Here is an 18,029-nt window from a genome sequence, read left to right on the forward strand (position 1 = left end):
TACTTTTGGTCAAAGCATGTCAGGCTTATGCCAATCTCCATACCTTTTATATTTATTGAGAAGTAAAACAAGATTTTTGTTTAAAACATTAATCTAGAAGTACTTCAAGGTCCTGAATAATCCAAGTTTTATTTATATACCTATATATTTTCTGCTAAAGGAGAAAAGCCCTGCAAATAATTTTTATAATATTTCTATCAGATTACATATAATTTTAAAAACTCAATTTAATCATTAACTCCTATTCACTGAGATTTTAGATTCTACATTACCTTGAATTTGACTTTTAAAAAAGGAGCTGAATCCTTCTAATAGATCAAATGCCTAATTTAACTTAAATTCTGTGGGGAAGACAGCACCAATAGATGATGATTCCTAATTGAATTTGGTCATTGGGATAGTCATAGTTTAGAGATTTCATACATAATTTCTGAAGAAGACCATAAAATATTACCATGATGTTGTTCATCTGTAATTACCAGTACACCTTCTCCCCCTAGGTACACCTATGGCCAACCTGTGCAAGGGAAAGCCCAAATCCGAGTGTGCAGAGAATTTTCTTCCTCTAGGAATTGTGAGAATGACAACAATGAAATATGTGAACAATTTATTGCACAGGTATGGATCACGATCTTTACTCCAAAAAAAAAGTCTTGTTCATTTTCATTATTATTTTCTCTTTGGTTCCATTTATAAAAGGGACTTACTATTTTCATTTTGTGGATAATGGAGATTACAGCTAGATAAGGTGAAGAATGAGGAGAAAATACAACGTTTAACAACAGTCTCTTGTCCTCTAGGCCACGTAAATTGTTTTTTACCTATATGGTCATAGAATTTTTAGAATTTGAAAGATCTTATTGACTTCCTCGTTTCATATACTGTCTAGGTGACCTCCCCGACCTTTCTTTGGAGAATCATTAATCATCCTTTAAATAAATGAATCCCTAATAGTGCTCACCATACAACCTAGAATTGTCCTTATGAAAGAAGTTCATGAAAACATCTGCAATTTACTTTTGTTTAGATTTGAAGTTTATTTTTGAAGCCACCATTTGCTTTCTTGATCTGTAGCATCTTAACCTTAAGTGAACAGCTCTGCCTAACTCTTTGAGGATCGTCTTTGGAATTAAAAGTGAAATTTGTATACACCACACAGTTTATATTTTAAGTCTGATTGTACTGAAGTTATTCACCACCAAATTTGGTGAATATCCTTTAGGTAAATATCAATATTTGGTAAAGATGGGCAAAAACCTGTCTTATAGATAGGAATTGCAGGCTAAGAAAGGTTAAGTGGAATTCTTCCACATCAGCAGTACATTATCCCGTGGTGTGGTTATAATGTAATTTAGTTAACCATTTTACCAAGTGATGGGTGTTCATTCAGCTAATGTTTTATTGATTTCCCCAGTGTAAAAAAATAAACAATCTGCTGAAAGTATCTTTATATAGGTTTTATTTAAACGAAATAGATTCCTTTGAGTGGGTTTTCTGAAGCAAAGTAGACAGATAGATAGATAGATAGATAGATAGATAGATAGAATCATAAATCATTTTAATTTAGAAAATATTAGCATATTGTTGTCCAAAAAAATTTTAAACATTCAAATTTCCGTCAGCAATATATGAGAATACTGTATTTCCCGAATTACTGCCAGCAATATATATAGGAGTTTAAAATTTTTGCCATTTCAATTGATGCAAATTTATTTTGTTTCAATTTGCATTATTAGTGAGTTTCAGCATATTGTCATATTTTAGTTATCAATTTGGGTTTTTTCTTTTGAGAACTCGATTATCGCAGTTTTTCTTGTTCATGTGAAATTGGAACTTTCTTTTATTATAAATATTACCCTCTCTCCTCTAAACAAATTTTTTTTACAAATATGTTACTTAAATATTGACTTTGTGGTATTTTTGGAATAATAAAGTTCCTAATGTATATGGGTTCTTAGCCTTAGAAAAAGCACTCAGCTGGCACTGTGTTGTATATGTAGCTATCTAACTATGCTTTTAAGATTTTTAAAAATTCTCTAATCAACATAAAATGTTTTTGATTATGTTCTAAAATAAGGAATTTTGTTTTCTTCCAGATGGACGTTCAGTTGTGTTAGCACCTAATCTTGTACAATATTGCTTTCTCTCTCTTTATTCTAAATCATGCTCATAAAAGTTTCATCTATTTTATTACCCTTACTCTGACTTTTGTTTTATTGTTTTCTTTCTAATATTACTTTTGTGTTCCTAAAAATTTGTTTTAGTTTTCATCTTATTAATTCTTTTCCCTAAAATTTAGGTAATTTTGTTGGTTTTAAAAAATATGTTAGTTGCTTCTTTTTGTTAAAAACACATTCAGTGTTGTACATTTTCCTTTAACCAGGGCTTAACACCATAGATTTTGATGCAAAGCATTTTTTCATTGACACTAATATTTAGATTCTTATTGACTTACCTCATATTTTCTCGTTGACTCGAGGATTACTGAAAAATGTTTTTCTCTTAATTTCAAAGCAGTTAAGGTTCTTCTGATTACTTTTTATTATCTCACTTTAATTTGATTGTGTTATAATTAGACAAAGTAAAATTACCTTTTTTGTCATTTTCGTTAGTATAGTTGATAATTCAGAGGAGCATATACTCTGGAACCAGAATGCCTAGTTATCTACACCACCTTCTACCTGTGTGACCTTGGGCAGATTATGGAACCTACCTGTGCTTCAGTTTATTCATTCATATAATGGAGATAATGATAATGTCTAGCTCATATGGTAGGTTTTTTTTTTTTGGTGAGGAAGATCTGCCCTGTGCTAACATCTGTTGCCCATCTTCTTCTTTTTGCTTAAGAAAGATTGTCCCTGAGCTAAAATCTGTGCCAATCTTCCTCTACTTTGTATATGGGATGCCGCCACAGCATAGCTTGATGAGCAGAGTGTAGTTCCATGCCCAGGATCCAAACCCGCGAACCCCAGGCTGCCAAAGTGGAGCTCGCAAATTTAACCACTACGCTACTGGGCCGGCCCCTCATATGGTACTTTTGAGGAACAAATGAACGGATATATCCCTCTAACATTTTAAATTTGGAATTAATAAACACTTTTTATTTTAAAATATAACTAAATCTATATATCTCTAATTACTGACATCACCAATGAAACATTATCTATAGACTTTTCCTTATTTTGAATGAACAATTTTCCTTAAAAAGTGTTTCAATGTTACACATTTGAAGAGTGCTTCTGTTCCATCGGTCTTAGTGCCTCTGAAGATAATTTCTTATTCTTAAACTATCATTCAGTTCCATTTTCATCCTTTAGTTTGTTCCCATCTACATTGTTTCCTGGAGAATATCCCTGAAATTTGTAAAGTATGCATTCCCTCCTTACCTTGTTTTAATTGCTGAGGAAAACTCCCCCTCCTTTTCCTTTGTAATTCTTTAGTAATTTCAACAAGTTTGTGAGATGGAGCCATTGGGTGGTGGGGGGAAGTTATATATCTGTGCTAAAACTCCATATTCTTTTAAGACTTGAATCCCTAACTTTTTTTTGTTATACCTTCCCTTTGTTTTTCAGTTGACTAATGGTTGTGTTTCTCAAATTGTAAATACAAAAGTCTTCCAACTCTACCGTTCTGGACTTTTCATGTCATTTTATGTCACTGTAACTGTTACGGAATTCGGGACAGGTAATGATGGTGTTTTATGCACAGCCTGGGGATATATGCAGCTCACTGGGGAGAAGTTAGCAATACTCGCTAACTACATATCAGAAATTGCTCAAGACGATAAAGTGGAGTACATTTGCCAATAGGTCAACATGAGGGTTGCTTTTGAATAAGATTTTCCTAATAATATTTAAAATAAAATTGTTATGTAAATGCTACATGTTTATGCTTTTGTGCTTGCATTAATCAGACAGAGGATCTTCCCTCTGAATTAGTAGACCAAACCAATAAGTTAGGTATTTCTTTTTAACTTTATGTATATCAGTTGATAATCAATTGCCAGGGTCTAGTATTTGATTTAATACAAGAATTCACAAACTATAGCTAGAAGGTCAAATCCCGCTCCCTGCCTATTTGTGTAAATAATGTTTTATTGGAACACAACCACATTCGTTTACCTTGCTTAAGAGCTACAACAACAAGCGTGAGTAATTGGGCCAGAGACCGTGTGGTCCACAAGCTTAGAATAATAGCTATCAGATCCTTTACAGAAGAATTGTGTCAACCTCTGATTTAATACAACCTGGGACATTTACAAGTACAAATATTATTAGTGAGAAATTTACAAGATTGCACACAGTGAGTGCTCAATAAATATTTGTTAAAAGAATGAAAAAGAGGAAAGTGAAATTTAACTTGGGATGGGGAAAACCAGATTCAATTACTAACTATTTCTTGTTACTTAAAAATGATTAGGATAATACTATTTATAAAGTATTTTATATAAATATATTGATCAAGGGCCGGCCCCGTGGCTTAGCGGTTAAGTGCGTGCGCTCCGCTGCCGGCGGCCTGGGTTCAGATCCCGGGTGGGCACCGAGGCACCACTCCTCCAGCCATGCTGAGGCCGCATCCCACATACAGCAACTAGAAGGATGTGCAGCTATGACAGACAACTATGTACTGGGGCTTTGGGGGAAAAATAAATAAATAAAATCTTAAAAAAAAAAAAAAAAGAGTAGCCCCTTTAAATATATTGATCAATATTGTGATGGCATTCATAATAGATAAGTTTGTCACATTTATGTTGGTACTTAGCTAGATGTGTTTGCCTCTGCTTATTACATGCTTTGTTGATATCACAATGCATTTCTATTTGTTTTGATATCAGATATTTTTCAAATCTGGTAAAAGTCTAAAAACATAGGTATCTTGCAGGCTAAAGAAAGGTTTCAGGAAGTGAAAGCCTTCTTCTTGAGATGTCTATCACATTCTTGGTCATAAAGAAAGTTACAAGCCAGAACTGAGTAGAATGGGAAGAGGAAGGAAATTAAGAACGCTTTTTCTTGCTTCTGATGCAAATATTTTCATATTAATTATATTATTCAGTTTGATGTATACTATAACCACATTCATACAGAGTAATCTGGAACATGCTCCAAAGCACCCATATGTCCCTTTCAATGTAGGACAAGAATATAATTCTGTGTATAGAAGTTTGCACATGTACCCTAAGCTGTTTGTTCTTTTGAAATTCTTGATCAAATGATTCATCCTCTCTGACACTGTTTTTTCTTTTCTTACAGGTGTGCAGATCAGTGAAAAGACTTCCATTTCTATCACTCAATTGCTTGGGAGTGTGAACTTTGAGAACATGGACCCTTTCTATAGAAGAGGAATTTCTTATTTTGGAACTGTAGGTTTGGCTAAAAAAATACATGTTCTCATTTCATTTTCTTGGATCATAGATTGCCTTTTGAAAATTTCTGGACACTTTTTTCCGACTTTCATAACACATTTGCAGCATTACTGCATCTCATATACTGGAAAAAGTCCTAGGTTGAAAGAAAGTGATAGATAAAATTATAGCTGTTTCCATATTATATATTTATTTATAGAACATCTTTCTGTCTTCTTGGAATTTAGGAAAATTCCAAATATATGATCACATTTATGAATAGAAAATTCTTTCTCTGTAGAAATGTGACATTTTGTATTTTAAGAATTAATGCTTCTTTTGTTTTTGGACAGCTTAAATTTACTGGTCCTAATAATGTACCGATGGTGAACAAGTTATTGCAATTGGAGCTTGCTGACAAACTTATAGGAAATTACACCACAGACGAGAACGGTGAAGCTCAATTTTCCATTGACACTTCAGATATATTCGATCCACAGCTCAACCTGAAAGTAAGACATCAAAGAGCAGATGTGATTCCACAGAGGATTTGAATGTCAGGAATTTTGAACATTAGCAATCTCTTAAAAGACAACTTGTATTGAGAATATATTTTAACAAAGTTTTAAAGTTGAGAGTATTTTATATGTTTGCTGTTCATTAAATAATACATGAGAATACTTATATGAGAGGATGAGATAATAGCCTATTATAATTGTTATAAATTCTCTAACACAATATTTTCCTCTGAGAAACTAGAAATAGCTCATGAAGATGATTTGGCTTTTTTCCGTTGATAATTGCATGCATAGATAGGGGAGATATGATGATTTCTCTTTCTCTGCATCTTAAACAGAATTTTGCAGTTAATTTGTCAGTGTTCAAATGTAGCTGAAAGACACAAGGCCTAAGGCCTTCTGACTTCAATTACGAAGTAAAAATAAACAATTCATTGTAGGCCTAATGAAATATACATACAATTATGGTCATGTTTTGTATACAAAAAGAGGAGAGTGCTATTATTATTTTACTTCCGATAACTTAATGTTGAAATGTCAGCTACAAGCTAAGATTCCCCTTTACTTTGAAGAGATAAGAAGCCTTCCATTCTGTGATAATTACTGTGCTTGGAAGGTCTTTATAGCTCTAAAATCCTTTGCCTTCTTTTATCATATCAGGCCACATATATTCGACCTCAAACCTGTTATCTTCCCAGCTGGTTGACACCTGAGTATGTGGATGCTTATTTCACAGTTCCACGCTTTTACTCCCGAACCAACAGCTTCCTGAAGATTGTACCTGAACCAAAGCAGCTTGGATGCAATCAACAGAAGATTGTGACTGTGCATTACTTGCTGAACAGTGAAGCATATGGGGATGATTCCAGTATAAATTTCTTTTATTTGGTAGGTCTCAGTTGGTGGATTCTTGGATCTTGTCTAATTGTCTGCTTAGCACAGTCTAGCTTAAAATGTGTACATCAGTCATGCCATGTTAATCTGAGTGAGCCAACCTTCTCACTTTGCTGGTGAATACGATTGGATCCATTGAAAACAAACACAAAAACAAATAAACAAACACATAAAATGATCCAAGGCAATTTCAGTTTCCCTAAGGTTAACAAACTTACTATTCAGAATCTGCCATTTTAAGCATTCAATGGTAACCCATATCAAGTATTTATGACCCTTTGTGGGAGTAAAATATTAGGCAGATGCCAGGAAGTAAAGTGGAAAGCAGATTTTGATAAGCAATAAAAGGATTTAGCCCTTTTGGTTCTGTCCCCATATTTATCCATTTTTTCTCTATTAGGCACATTGTCTGGGGAAGAGAGAGACTCTCCCTCTGCCCTTTTCCTTAAGGTTCTTATGGCTGGCCAAATAATCAACAAGACAGGTTAGCAGGAGAAAATAATACCAAGTTTAATAACATGTATACATGGGAGAAAGCAGGGACACTGCGTTTCTCAACACAATAGCAGAAATTCTCATCTTAAATACCATGTTCAGCCAATGACAAAGGAGGATTTTGGGGGTGGGGGGAGTCAGTTACAGGAGATTACCACTAAAGCACAGTAAACAAGAGTAAGGTTATTATGCAGATTTAAGGCCTCACCTTCCACATTGATAAGCCTCTAGAAATGAGGCCATCCCCCCCTCTTCCCAAAACAGAGAGGGAGATACCTTTACAAATGGAGATTTCCCTTATAAATGTAAATGTTTCTCTGGCAACTCCTTGCAGGGCCATCCAGAGATTGTGGCCAGAGAAACAGAACTTCCGATAAGATGGGCTTTTGGTGCCTTTCCTATTGTAACATTTATCCTACGTTATCTTTACAGCCATCATGATAGAAGATCTGTTCCAGGAAGGAACCACCATGTCAAATTCTTTAGGCAGTTAGTGGGGGAGGTCAAATGTCCCTCAGAGAAAACAATCAAGGTAAAGAGATAGATTTCAGGGTGACCAAAACTTGATCTCCCACAACATTGAAAGATGAAAAGCTACAGACTTGTAACTTAAGACTCCTAATTAGAATCCTCTTCTCTCTCATTTATCATGTAAGCTAGTTTATCTTGGACGTATTGTTTAAATTCTCTAAGCCTTAGCTTCCTCAGCTGTATATTTGTAATTGGAAATAATCAGACTTAGCTCCTAGGGTGAGAAATATGTGTTGACTCATTAATCAGCCCCATGGATATCTCCATTTACAAGTAGAGGGACAGAGGCAAAGAAGTGAAATGACTTGGCTTATTCAAAGCCAAACTGTCTAAACAATTTTAGAGCTTTATGGACCCCCTTGGACAGTGCATTGCATATTATTCAACAAGTTTCTAGTACATAATAGGCTCTCCATCAATTGTAGTCACTTTCTCTGTTCTTTTCCAAGTTGTGCAAAGTCCATTTTTAATATTTGTTTTTTGAAGTTACCTTATCTTATGGAATAGAATTATCGTTAGATCATTCATTATGTAATAATGACATGATATCATGTTAAATAATATAGCATCACTTATTGTGTTTTTTTCGTTCTGCACAGATAATGGTAAAAGGAGCTGTCTTCCTCAGTGGACAAAAAGAAATCAGAAACAAAGGTGTATATAATACATGCACTTTGTAATATGTACTCTCCTTCCATTTTTCTTTCTTTTTAAGGAAATGTTACAGTGATAGAGTCAAGAAGTTAGGAAGAGTGCTTAACATTATGATTTGTGGAGGGCAATAGTTAGCATGGCCCAGGATAACCTAATAAATATTTTGGTGAAGGAGATTTCAACCTGTTTCTATTATTGCCAGGTTATCAATACATTATAGAAAAGTGATGTCCAAAACCCAAATACTGTTATTGCCTAAATTATGCTATCTTCTTTATTTGTACATATAGTTCTCATCATTTAATTTATTTACCTTTAAAGTAAGCCCAATTTGCTCTTTCTATTCATATTATTCTCTTTTATCTAAGTGAACCCAGTGAGCCAGGAAACTTTTGTCACTGTATCTGTTGATGACATCTCCTATTTACACAGCCTGGAATGGAAACTTCTCGTTCCCTATCAACATCAGTGCTGATCTGGCTCCTGTGGCTGTCGTGCTGGTCTACACCATTCACCCCAGCGGGGAAATTGTGGCTGACAGTGTCAGATTCCAGGTTGACAAGTGCTTTAAAAACAAGGTGAGGTTTCTTCTATGTCTTGCCTGTCCTAATTGAGAAGGGTGACCAGTTTTCTCCCTGTTACCTCCTTCTTATCTGACTACTATAACCTTTACACGGTAATCTCACAAGAAATTTCAGTATAATTAAATTATTAGGGAATCAAAGATTCACCAAATGGAATGAATAACTTTTGGCAGCAATGCTAATCCGGGGATGATAGGATGTTGAAGGAGTTGTTCCTGAAGGAGAGTTGAGGGTGAGAGTGGGCAGGAGAAATATAGGCACAGAAATCTATGAAGATTTATTTGGAAAAGTTTGAATACATTCAAATTATTTTCATATAAAATTATCTTACTCTCATTCCTTTTCTTTCTCTACTTCAGGTTAGCATAAAGTTCTCTAAGGAGCAGGGCCTACCTGGCTCTGATATTGGTCTCTGTCTTCAAGCAGCCCCTGACTCATTCTGTGCGCTCCGGGCTGTGGACAAAAGTGTTCTTCTCCTGAAATCGGAAAAGCAGCTGTCAGCTGAAAGTGTAAGCTCTCTGCTGCCCTCATCGTCTTCATTTATATCTGGACTCCTCTAAGTCTTACCTTTCAGATGATGTTTTTCCTTGAGATGGAACATGTTGACAATATCAAATATTTTCTTCCTTTGTTCCTTCACGGGTTATAATACTTTTCTTGGCTGACCCAGTGCTCATAACAATGTATAAAATTCTGTAGATAATTATCAAGTTAGGGATTATATAACAATGTGATTTTAAAAAAAAATCATAGATGTAATCATATATATGGAAACAGAGTTAAAATATCTGTGCTGAAGAATATGCTTCGATACAGTCTAAAGTTATTATCTGCTAATGGATCTTATATTTTCGTAAGCATTTCCAGACCAGCAATTCCAGAATTTCACGTCAAAATTATTTTAGTTAATAACTGTTGGATATTTTCCCTTTATTTTTAACACAAGTATATATAAATATTGAAATGTATGATCTATTTAAAACTAATTTAATAATTTAAAATTTTTCTTATTATTAAAATTATACCTATTGTCTTAATCCGTTTTGGCTGCTATGATAAAATACCACAGACTGGGTAGCCTTTAAACAATAGAAATTTAATTTCTCACAGTTCTGGAGGCTAGAAGTCCGAGATCAGGGTGCCAGCACAATCGGGTGAGGTCCCTCTTCCGGGCTGCAGATTTCTTGTATCCTCACATGGTGGAAGGGACAAGGGAGCCCTCTCAGGCATATTTTATAAGGGCTTTAATCTCATTCTTGAGGGTTCTGCCCTCAGGACCTAATTATCTCCCAAAAGCCCTGCCTCCTAATACCTTCACATTGGGCATTAGGATTTCAGCATACGAATTTTGAGAAGATACAAACAAACATTTAGACCATAGCACAGTGTATTGTAGAAACTGTACGAAATTCACAAAAGCATAAAGAAATAAATCTTTAAAATCATTCATAATCTTAACAATTACACATATGTATTTTTTTCCTTTATTTTTATTTTTTTATTTTTTTGCTGAGGGAGATTAGCCCTGAGCTAACATCTGTTGCCAATCTTCCTAGTTTTTTTTTGCTTGAGGAAGATTCACCCTGAGTTGACGTCCGTGCCAATCTTCCTCTACTTTATATGTGAGTCGCCGCCACAGTGTGGCTGACGAGTGGGGTAGGTCTGTGCCTAGGATCTGAACCTGTGAACCCAGGCCACTGAAGCGGAATGCACCAAACTTAACCACTACACCATGGGGCCTACCCCCATATGTACATTTTTGTTGTAATTTTTTAAATCTCTTTGCTGAAGGCATATATATTTTACAAATGAGATCTCACTGAAAAATGCAATTTTGTATTCTGCTTTTAACATTGCATAGTAAGTCTAGTTTTAAATATAAAATTATAAAAATTAATTAGTACCTTAATACCCATTAATCATGACATAAACTATGTATTTTTTCCAATGTAAAACTTAAATACATTTAAATTTTTTATTGGAGCTAAGAAGCTTCTAACTGATTTCAGAATCTGGAGAAGCATCAATAAAGAAAGAACAAATTTGTCTATAATTGTGGAAAATGTACATATACTTCCTTTTTCTAAGAGTTTCATGGATTCAGAGTAAATAGCTTCTGCTCATTCTTTCTACAACTAGAGGTAGCAAGGTCTTAGAAAAACTGCCTTGAGGAAAAACCATCAAGGGGCCACAAGTAGAAAATTCCAGAGGCATTTTGCCAGACCAGAGTATTCAACTGTCTCAGAATATAAGAGCTAAAAGAGGTTGCCTTAGTTCATTATCAATAGCTGTATTAACAGTATAAATCAAGTGATGTTGTATAAATGAGTATATTCCAATTCATATTAATTATATGTTTAATTTTTAGCTTTAAATAATTTTAAAAGGTGTAAGAATTATACAGAGAACTCTCATGTACACTTGACCCAGATCCACTAATTTCTAACATTCTGCCACATTTGCTTTCTCTTTCTCACTCTTTCTTCCCACCACACACACACCACAAATATGAACACAACATTTAAAGAAATTTTCCGAACCATTTGAGAGTAGGTTGCATACCTCGTTACATTATTCCTTAATATATCAGTGTTCATATTCTAAGAGCAAGGGTATCCTACATAACAGCAATACAGTTATCAAATTTAGGACATTTAACATTGATTCAATTCTTTGGATCTAATCTGCCAACCATGTTCAATTTTTGTCAATTGTCCTCTTTACCACATTTCTTTCATTTAGTACAAGATCCAGGACGAAATCACATACTGCATTTGGTAGTCAGCTCTCTTGAGTTTTCATTACTCTGGGACAGAATCTTTCTTTGTCCTTTATGAAGCTGACATTTTTGAAGAACACAAGCCAGGTATTTCTTTTTGCCTGATGTTTCCCAGCATTAGGTGCAAGTTATGCATCTCTGGCCAGAATACCACCTACGTGTTGTTGCTTAGTTTTCAGGGAATCACATCCAAGGCACACATGATCCATCTGCCCATCATTGGTGATGTTAATTTTGATCACCTGATAAAGATGTTTCCCTCTATCTCCAATGGCTATTTTCTTCCTTAAACCAATAACAATATGTGCTTATGAAGACTATTTGTACATCCTGCTCCTTATCAAAATTTTCTCTTAGATTTAGCATCCGTTGATAATTCTTTCCTAAATCAACATTGGTATGATAGTTGAAATATGGTGAGTTTCCAATTCTACCTCTTTCTCTTTACGTATGGATGCAGGCATTTCTATTTCTCGAAGGCTTATAATTCACTACTATCCTTAATTATTTTTATGCTAAAATTGTTCCAAGCTTTCCCACTGTGAGCATCTTGCAGTTGGTCCCTGTGTCCCTCGGACATGCCCAGATCATGTTTTTAGCGTTTGTCAGTTTTCTGGCACAAGATGTTCTAAGCCCGTCTTGTACCTTTTTTGCACTAGCGTTGAAAACAATTTTTCCAGGGAGGCCTAGTTCCTTAGACTATGGAATAGTATTTATCTAATTTATCATTTTTAAAAAATTTAATGGCTATTCAATTGATCCAACATCATCTTTGCTCTGGTGATTTGAGCTATTACTTTACCATACACTATATTTCTATCTATAGTTATGTTTATTTCTGGACTTTATATTCTATTCCATTGGTCTGTCTATTAATGTGTCAGCACTACACTATTTGAATTGTAGAGGCTTTTAGGGTGTACTAATTTTTGGTAGGAATCGACTCCTCATCCTCATTCCCCCAGCCCTTCTATTTTTGTTTCCCTAGCTATTCTTCCATATTCAATCTTCCATATCAATTTTATTTTCAACTTGTCGAACTTGAGAAAAAAGTTTACTGATGTTTTTCTTGTGATTGCATGGAATTTATAAATTAACAACTGCATCTTGATGATAAGCTGTCCTAATTAAGAACAAGGAATGTCTTTTTATTTGTTCAAGTATACTTTTGTGTCTTTCATGAATTTTAGTTTTAAATAATTCTCTTTATATAGTTTCATGTTAAGCTTATTCATAAGCATTTTAACATTTTTATTGCTATTGCAAATGAGGTTTTTCTCTTCTATTATATATTCTAACTGGTTATTATTTGTGGATATGGGAGCTATTTTTTGCATAATAATTTTATATTTTGCTAACTTGCTGAATTCTTTTATTGATTGAATTAGTTTTATCAATGGTTCTCTAGAATTTCTAGACATACTGCCGTGGAGGTTACTGTAGAGGCAGTTGTCTTTCTTTTTTTTCCTAAGGAGTATTCCTCTATTTTTATTTTTTAATTTTGCCTAATTATAGTACAATGTTAAATTGCAAGGGGAACAGCATCCTTGTCTCGTTCTGGACTTTAGTAGAAATGACTGGTAGAACCCGTGCCTGGTGCTTTTGTGTATGGTAGTTTCTTAACAACTTTCTCTATTTCTTTTATGGAAATTCTCTCTGTACTGGTGTCCGTTTTGGGAATTTATGTTTTCCTAAGAAATTAAGCCTTTTATATAGACTTTCCAATTGATTTTTATTGAAAAGTGCAGAGAAATCTCATGGTATTTTAAAAATATGTTCTCTGTACGAATAGTTACATCTTCTTCGTCTTTACTTTTTATTCCTCTTTATGTAATTTTTATCTTGTATATATGTACTTTCTTTTCTTCCCCTTATTGATTAGTTAGTGATTTCCCTATGTTGTTGATTTTTTTAAAAATTAGGATTTTGATTTGTTAATGCAATGGGGTTTTTTGGTACTCTCCCACGTTAATTTTTTCTTTTATCTTTATTATTTCATTACTGTTGCTTTCTTTTGTTGATGTTATTTTTAGATTTTTGTTTAGAAATTTACGTACTTTTCATTTATTTTTATTGGTTTAGGTGTTAAGGCCTATGAATTCTTCTCTGATATCTATTTTTAAAGTATCCCATAGATTCTGACATGTAGCAATTTCATCATTATTTTTCAGAAATTCTATAATATTTGTGTTTAGCCTTTTACTGAAAATTTACTTAGTGGAACATACTATAATTTATATGTAGACAGGCCTATTTTGGAATTTTCTTTTTAATTTCAAGTTATATTGCCTCATGATCAGCAATATTTCTATTTATGGAGACTAACGATGCTTTTTTTTGGACTCAATATATCAACAGGTTTTGAGAATGCTTCACGTGTTTTCAGAAGAATATGTAGTCTCTTTATAAGTTTGTTTTGTATCCATAAGATCTGATCATTTAGATCTTTTCTATTCTTACTTATTTTTTTAAATACACTTGACCTGTCTTGTACTGAGAGTAGTGTGTTAAACTATCCTATTAAGAGTGTTTCTATCTGTTTCTCCTTGCATCTTTGATGGTTCTGTTTTGTGTGAGTGGCTGCTGTATTATTTGGTGCATAGATATTTGTAACTCTTGTGCCTTTATTATGAAATGAGGGTTTTAGCAGTATAAAGTGTCCTTCTCTATCTTATGTGATGCCTTTCGGCCTTAATTCTACTTTTTCCAATATAGGGAAAATTGCAACCTCTGCTTTCTTATTATTTTCACTTACCTGCCTTTTAGTTTTAATATTTTGAAATGTTGTGCTTCAGTAGTTTTTCCTTTGTATAAAGTAAAGCATTTGGGTTTTGCTTTTTTTTTTTTGCTGAGGAAGATTCACCCTAAGCTAACACCTGTTGCCAGTCTTCCTCTATTTTTCACATGGGTTGCCCGCACAGCGTGGCCACTGACAAGTGGTGTAGGTCTGTGCCTGGGAACCAAACCCAGGCCCCCGAAGCAGAACGTGCCGAAATTAACCACTAGGCTACCAGGCCGGCCCCGGGTTTTGCTTTATTAAAACATCTTTTTCTTTTAAATGAGAATTAAGTCCATTCACTTCTACTAAATGATTAATATGTTAGGTCTCAACCCTATCATATTGTTTTTGATATCATTACTGTGCTTTATTTAAAATTACTTTATTTCTTTAGCTCTGGGTTATTTTTTTTCTTTGTTGTAGATGTTTTAAAATTTCGTCTTGTATTTAGCTCAGGTTTACTTTTTATCTTAGTGGTTATCTTTGTATTTATATCTTTTATAATACCCTAATCTCACTTTTTTTTTTGCCTAATCCTTAAATCTAGCCAGTCATTGTTAAGTAGCATCCTTTGACTCCTTCCTGTTACCTACATAATAGTCAATAATCTTATTCTCCTTTCCCCTTTTCTCTCACTTTAAAGTTGCATCTTTCCTTCATCATCAGAACACATAATGTTTACATTCTATTTTCTTCTTCATATCCACAAAGCTTTGCCAGTTTCCTGTCATCTTTTGGTTGCGTAAAGCTCTTCCATACCAGCCTCCCGCACATGGGTATAGAACTCCCTGAATCTCACATATTCAAAGTTGTTTTACTAGAGCTTTGTTGTGGAAAGGACAGGTTATCTGGATATTAAATCCTTGGTTTTTACTTTCTTTAAGTTTCTTGAAAAGCCTACTCTACTATTGCCTTGCTTTGAATATTGCTTTTAAGAATTCCGACGTAAGTGTAATTCGTTTGCCCTTGTAAATTATTTGATATTTTGCCTGAAGTCCTTGAAGGCTTTTTTTCCCTTTCGTATTTAAAATTTAATGGTTTTAGTAAGATATCTCTCAGAATTTATTGTTTAGAAGAAGTTTTGCCAGGTACTTGGTAGACCCATGCAATGTGTAAACTCAGAACTTTTATCTCCAGAATTTGTCTTGAATTATAATTGTAAATATTAGTCTTTCCATTGTCTTTTTTTACCCCTTCTAGAAAAACTTTATAAATATGTTGCATCTTCTTTGCCTGCTTTCCAATTCAACCACTTTGCCTGTGACCCATTTTAATTCATTCTTTCTCCCATTTTTATTCTTTTTTCTTTTTTTCCTATGCTGCCGTATAATGTTTTCGTTCGGTCTATTTTTTCTTGAGCTCCTCATACTTTAGACTTTACTTCTGATATAATTTTGGCTGCTTGCTCTATTTCTGACTTCAATAAGTTCTCATTTTATTTCTTTCTGGGTTTTGTTCATTTCCATTCTTTTTTTATTGAATTTCTAATTCATGGTGTGTTTCTAAATACACCGAATGAACGTTTAAAAATATTTCATTTGCATGACGTACTTTTGTATGGCTTTTCTCTGTTTATTTATTTATTTAGTTTGTTAGTTAGTGACTTGAGCAGAGAAGTTTCATCAGCTGCAATGTTTTGATTTGCATTTTCTCTTTTATCTTACAGCAGCTTTGCATGGAATTAATTTTTTTCCAGTTCTTGCTATTTTATGGATAGTGCTCATAGGTAAAGAGTGCCCTTTCCTGTTATAATGAAGTGCAATTTCTTTAATAAAAAATGTTGTGATAATGGAAATAAGAGTGGAGATATTGGCACATTTTATTTCTCTTTCGTTTCTGCAGTGTCCTAAATTTTATCCTCTTACACCCTTTCCTCCTTTAAGTGCCTTGTTTCCAAGGGTCTCCACGTCTCCTCTAATGATCTGATTATGTCCCACCAGCCATGCTTTTTGGAAGCTGCCACTTTTGGGCCCATTTATTTCAAGCCCCTTCCCTGTGTCCTATATTGGGAACTATCGAGTCCAAGGACTACGATTCATATTTTGACAATGTCATTCTTTCTTTTATCTGGAGCTTATTTGGTGTGTATTTCCTCTAATTTCTCCATGTCAGTCTCCTCTATTTTCACATAGTCTTTTAAGCTTTCTCTCTTCAGATTTCCATACCCTCAAATTTTCAACAGCAGTGAAAGCTCTGTTGGAATTTTGTGTTTATTTTTCTACTAGCAAGTAATTTGAAGGTCATGAGATTATCTGTACCCTAGTCATGTCAAAGACACAAGTCATCGTGTTCTTTACTTGTTATTACTTGTTCTTTTTGATTTTATGTTTTCTTTGAAGGATATGTAAGAAGATTTAGAATCATTTTCCTCCAGACCTGAGAGTCCTAGCATTATAATTGCAATGAATTGTCTGTACACTAGCCCTTGGATTAATCTATAGATCTTCAGGCATCTCTTTCTTATGTGCTATCCTAAATCCTGCACCAAAGCTGAAAGGTTCTGTGAACATGGCATTGATTGCCTAAAACAAAAATGAAAGTTTCCTCTTCTGGAAGAATAAGTTGACTCAAAAGTGTTGGATTAAATGTAATGGCTATGCTCTTAAAGAACAGAGCAAGAATAAATAGTATGGCACAAAATTCGCCAATGTTGTAAAAACAGAAGTGCCTAAAATCATTGGAAATCATGTGATTTTTCTCACAGGTATACAACCTGCTTCCAAATATAGAACTACATGGTTATTTCTATCATGGTCTCAACCTTGATGATGGCAAGCTAGACCCTTGCATTCCTCAGAAGGATATATTTTACAATGGTTTATATTATATACCTGTAAGCAACAACGGGGATGGAGACATCTATGATATTGTCAAGGTAAGATCACTTAAGATTTTAAAAATTCTTTCACCTCAAGTTTAACTTTAGTATTCATAGTGCATACCTATGTTTTATTAATTACATAGTTTTCTTCCTATTCCTTGAGATTGGTGTCAGTAATCTGCTTAAAGAGCACTCAAAAATTGTCTTATAAAAAGGAGATACTAATTTTTGTTGATTTTGTCTCTTTTGTTGAAAATAAATTAAGTGGCAGCTGAAATTATAAAACCTCAAGTTCAGAGTAATGAGACAGTCTCCAATTTATTGCAATAAATCTTATGCAGAAATCATCAAATCAAGAGACTAAAATATAGGCTGAGCTCCCTCAAAACCTAGGCTATTAATTAGACATGCTGAGGCCTCCACAAAAGGACCTTTATAACTGAAGTCACAGATGTAGAAGAAAAGGGGGATAGAATTAGACACACTGTAGTTTAAATCCCAGGTCTCCAAATTACTGACCATGCCTTATGTGTGTGTGTGTGTGTGTTTGATGTTAATTAGGGTAATGATAGTGCTATCTTGTAAGTATTTTTCCCTTAGAATTAAAAGGAGAATGACGTAAAATATGTAGTA

At 34.0% G+C, this 18,029-nt stretch overlaps 1 protein-coding gene across 1 annotated transcript in view; it reads left to right on the forward strand.

Annotated features, from left to right (window-relative positions):
* The window catches only part of LOC101408585 (ovostatin homolog 2-like), a 47,870-nt gene that overhangs the window by 8,735 nt on the left and 21,106 nt on the right, over positions 1-18,029 (forward strand). The window contains exons 8-16 of the mRNA XM_087442775.1: positions 501-618; positions 3,573-3,684; positions 5,250-5,359; positions 5,695-5,853; positions 6,520-6,747; positions 8,379-8,433; positions 8,866-9,011; positions 9,377-9,526; positions 17,280-17,450. Coding sequence (XP_087298901.1) covers positions 501-618; positions 3,573-3,684; positions 5,250-5,359; positions 5,695-5,853; positions 6,520-6,747; positions 8,379-8,433; positions 8,866-9,011; positions 9,377-9,526; positions 17,280-17,450 — 1,249 coding nt within the window. The remainder of the gene's footprint in view (positions 1-500; positions 619-3,572; positions 3,685-5,249; positions 5,360-5,694; positions 5,854-6,519; positions 6,748-8,378; positions 8,434-8,865; positions 9,012-9,376; positions 9,527-17,279; positions 17,451-18,029) is intronic.

The sequence above is a fragment of the Ceratotherium simum genome, chromosome 17, assembly GCF_057802395.1.
Source record: "Ceratotherium simum simum isolate JZ-2026a chromosome 17, ASM5780239v1, whole genome shotgun sequence".
Lineage (NCBI taxonomy): Eukaryota > Metazoa > Chordata > Mammalia > Perissodactyla > Rhinocerotidae > Ceratotherium > Ceratotherium simum.